This window comes from Cricetulus griseus, assembly GCF_003668045.3.
Source record: "Cricetulus griseus strain 17A/GY chromosome 1 unlocalized genomic scaffold, alternate assembly CriGri-PICRH-1.0 chr1_0, whole genome shotgun sequence".
In the NCBI taxonomy this organism is placed as follows: domain Eukaryota; kingdom Metazoa; phylum Chordata; class Mammalia; order Rodentia; family Cricetidae; genus Cricetulus; species Cricetulus griseus.
In genome coordinates, this window is record NW_023276806.1 from 128,309,389 (window position 1) to 128,312,062 (window position 2,674).

The 2,674-nt window shown below is 35.9% G+C and overlaps 1 protein-coding gene across 1 annotated transcript; it reads left to right on the forward strand.

The window, feature by feature from the left end:
- Positions 1 to 861: 861 nt before the first annotated feature.
- LOC100755509 (olfactory receptor 10A7) lies at positions 862 to 1,812 on the forward strand. Its single transcript, XM_027391889.1, has one exon. The coding sequence runs from the start codon at positions 862 to 864 to the stop codon at positions 1,810 to 1,812; it is 951 nt and encodes a 316-aa protein (XP_027247690.1).
- Positions 1,813 to 2,674: the final 862 nt, after the last annotated feature.

Below are 2,674 nucleotides of genomic sequence, written 5' to 3' on the forward strand. Positions count from 1 at the left end.
AGAGACTTCTTTTTCCCCTCAACTTCTATATTTGCATCCATGTATTGCAAAAACATTCTAAGAAAAATAATAGAACTGTTAAATTAGAGAAAAATGTAATAACTTTTTCTAGCATTAAAATAAAACAAATGATGATGGAACTCTTATATTACCTGGAAAGTCATGGAATGCTAAAAACAGAGTATTCATAAAGCAATAGTGAAGAACTTTGGACTTTAATCACACAAGCCTGTGCAATTCAGACACCAAGATATTTGTTCATATTCGTGTAGACTTGTTGGAAGAAGTAGTGCTATTTTTAAGAAATTTTTTTATTTTTATAATTGTAATTAGACCAATTTTAAATGAGAAACAAGCGTCTTTTACATGTCAATTCCAGTTCCCTCTCCCTCCCCTCCTCCACTGCCCCCCCACCCCCTATCACAACCCCTTTCTGCTGATGGTTTTAGAATTTCATGAAAAAGAAAGGGGTTATTTTTAAGGAAATCCTAAGACCATCAGTTTCATATTGTAGATATTCAAAACTTTTCATAGGTATTCATCCCATAACAACATTTGAGTCAAACTTATTTTTATGAAAAAAATATACAGTTTTTTTCAAAATCAACTAGAATGAGAAATAAAAGTTTATTTCTTGTGTTAAAAGGTAATTGATTGCTTAGTGGTTCTTGAATAACTGTTTCAGCCTCACTAAGATATAACTAATTAAATCAGAACCCAATAATCTACTGAGAACAAGAATGTTATTTTATGAATTTTTTGTTTGTTATTTATTGTTATTTTATTTAAAATAGTAGTTATATTGGTAGAATGCTTTTGATATATTATATCTTGATTTTTTTATCAGAAATTATCTAAAATATGACTTGTGAAAATCATACCAGAATCACTGAATTTGTTCTTCTGGGATTCACGAACAACCCTGACATGCAGGTTTCCCTCTTTGTTTTGTTTCTGGCAATCTATTCAGTTACCTTGCTGGGGAATTTTCTCATTGTCACAGTTACCAGTGTGGACCCTGCTCTTCAAACACCCATGTATTTCTTTCTGCGAAACCTGTCACTGCTTGAGGTTTGTTTCACTCTGGTCATGGTACCTAAGATGCTGGTAGACCTAGTATCAACAAGGAAAGTCATCTCTTTCATTGGCTGCGGCACCCAGATGTACTTCTTCTTCTTCTTTGGCAGCTCTGAATGTTTTCTCCTCTCTATGATGGCTTATGACCGCTTTGTGGCCATCTGTAACCCTCTCCGTTATTCTGTCATAATGAATAGGTCCCTGTGCTTGTGTATGGCCATAGGTTCTTGGATGTCTGGTGTTCCCGTATCCATGCTACAGACAGCTTGGATGATGGCCCTTCCTTTCTGTGGGCCCAATTCTGTAGACCATTTTTTTTGTGACGGTCCTCCAGTTTTAAAGTTAGTTACTGAAGATACAACTACGTATGAAATGCAAGCACTTGCCTCCACTCTTCTCTTTATCATGTTTCCATTTTCTCTCATTTTGGTTTCTTATACCCGCATTATTGGGACCATTTTGAGGATGCCATCTGCTACTGGTCGACAGAAGGCATTTTCTACTTGCTCATCACACCTGATTGTGGTATCCCTCTTCTATGGGACAGCCAGCTTGACTTATCTAAGGCCCAAATCTAACCAGTCTCCTGAGAGCAAGAAACTTGTGTCTCTGTCTTACACTGTCATTACACCTATGTTAAACCCCATCATTTACAGCCTAAGGAACAATGAAGTGAAAGGCGCAGTCAAGAGAACTTTCACTAGAAAGGTCTTGAAGAAGTTAGATGCATTATAAGATCCTTCACACAGAGTGTTTCAAGGAAAGTGGTGATACAGTATTCACCCATATTTCAGGGAAAGGAGTGGACAGTTTTTCTTGTTCCATCAGAATCACTTCAATACGGGGCTCATCCCAGGCCATCAAACATGATCCTCACAAGAAAGAAATGGAACTCTTAAGTTGAAGTAATTAAGGAAAAGATTATGGAAAAGACATTAAAGACTGTGGGGAAGTTTATGTGTTTGCCACTGAGGTCACATGATGGAAACTGGACAACCTTGGCCTGAAGTGGTAAGTGCTTTTATTAACTGCTCATATGCATATGTCCCTCAGGACATTCGATATGAAAAACTACAGGAGCTCGGCACAAAAAAAAAAAAAAAAAAGCAGTGATCCCAGTTTTACTCTGTTTTTATCTTTTTAAATATATGATTGGCTTCTGTTTTTCCCCAAACCAAATCTGAAACAGAGAATGAAACTCTCTTTGACTCAGTATATGAAGACCCAGACTTTTGGGGGAAGGAGCCAGATGGAAAAGGGTAAGAAATTTGAAGCAGTGTGAATGCAAACACCCACCACAAACCATGATGTGATCTATGGTTAATGAGATAGAAGAATGTAAGGTTATTTAAGCTATTTTTAATTAATGTAGATTTTTTTAAAAAAATGAGATTTACAGATTCAAGGAATTCAGCATACAAACTCTTAATGTGAGGTTCATACTTAAATGAGCCTTTAAAGTAAAATTATCTTAGAATTAAAATTTGATTATATGACTATGGACTTTTTGCTCAGAGGCTAAATTCAGCATTAGTTATTTGCTAATCATCTGTCTTTATAGTTTAAATAAAAGTATTCACATGACACCATGGCACAC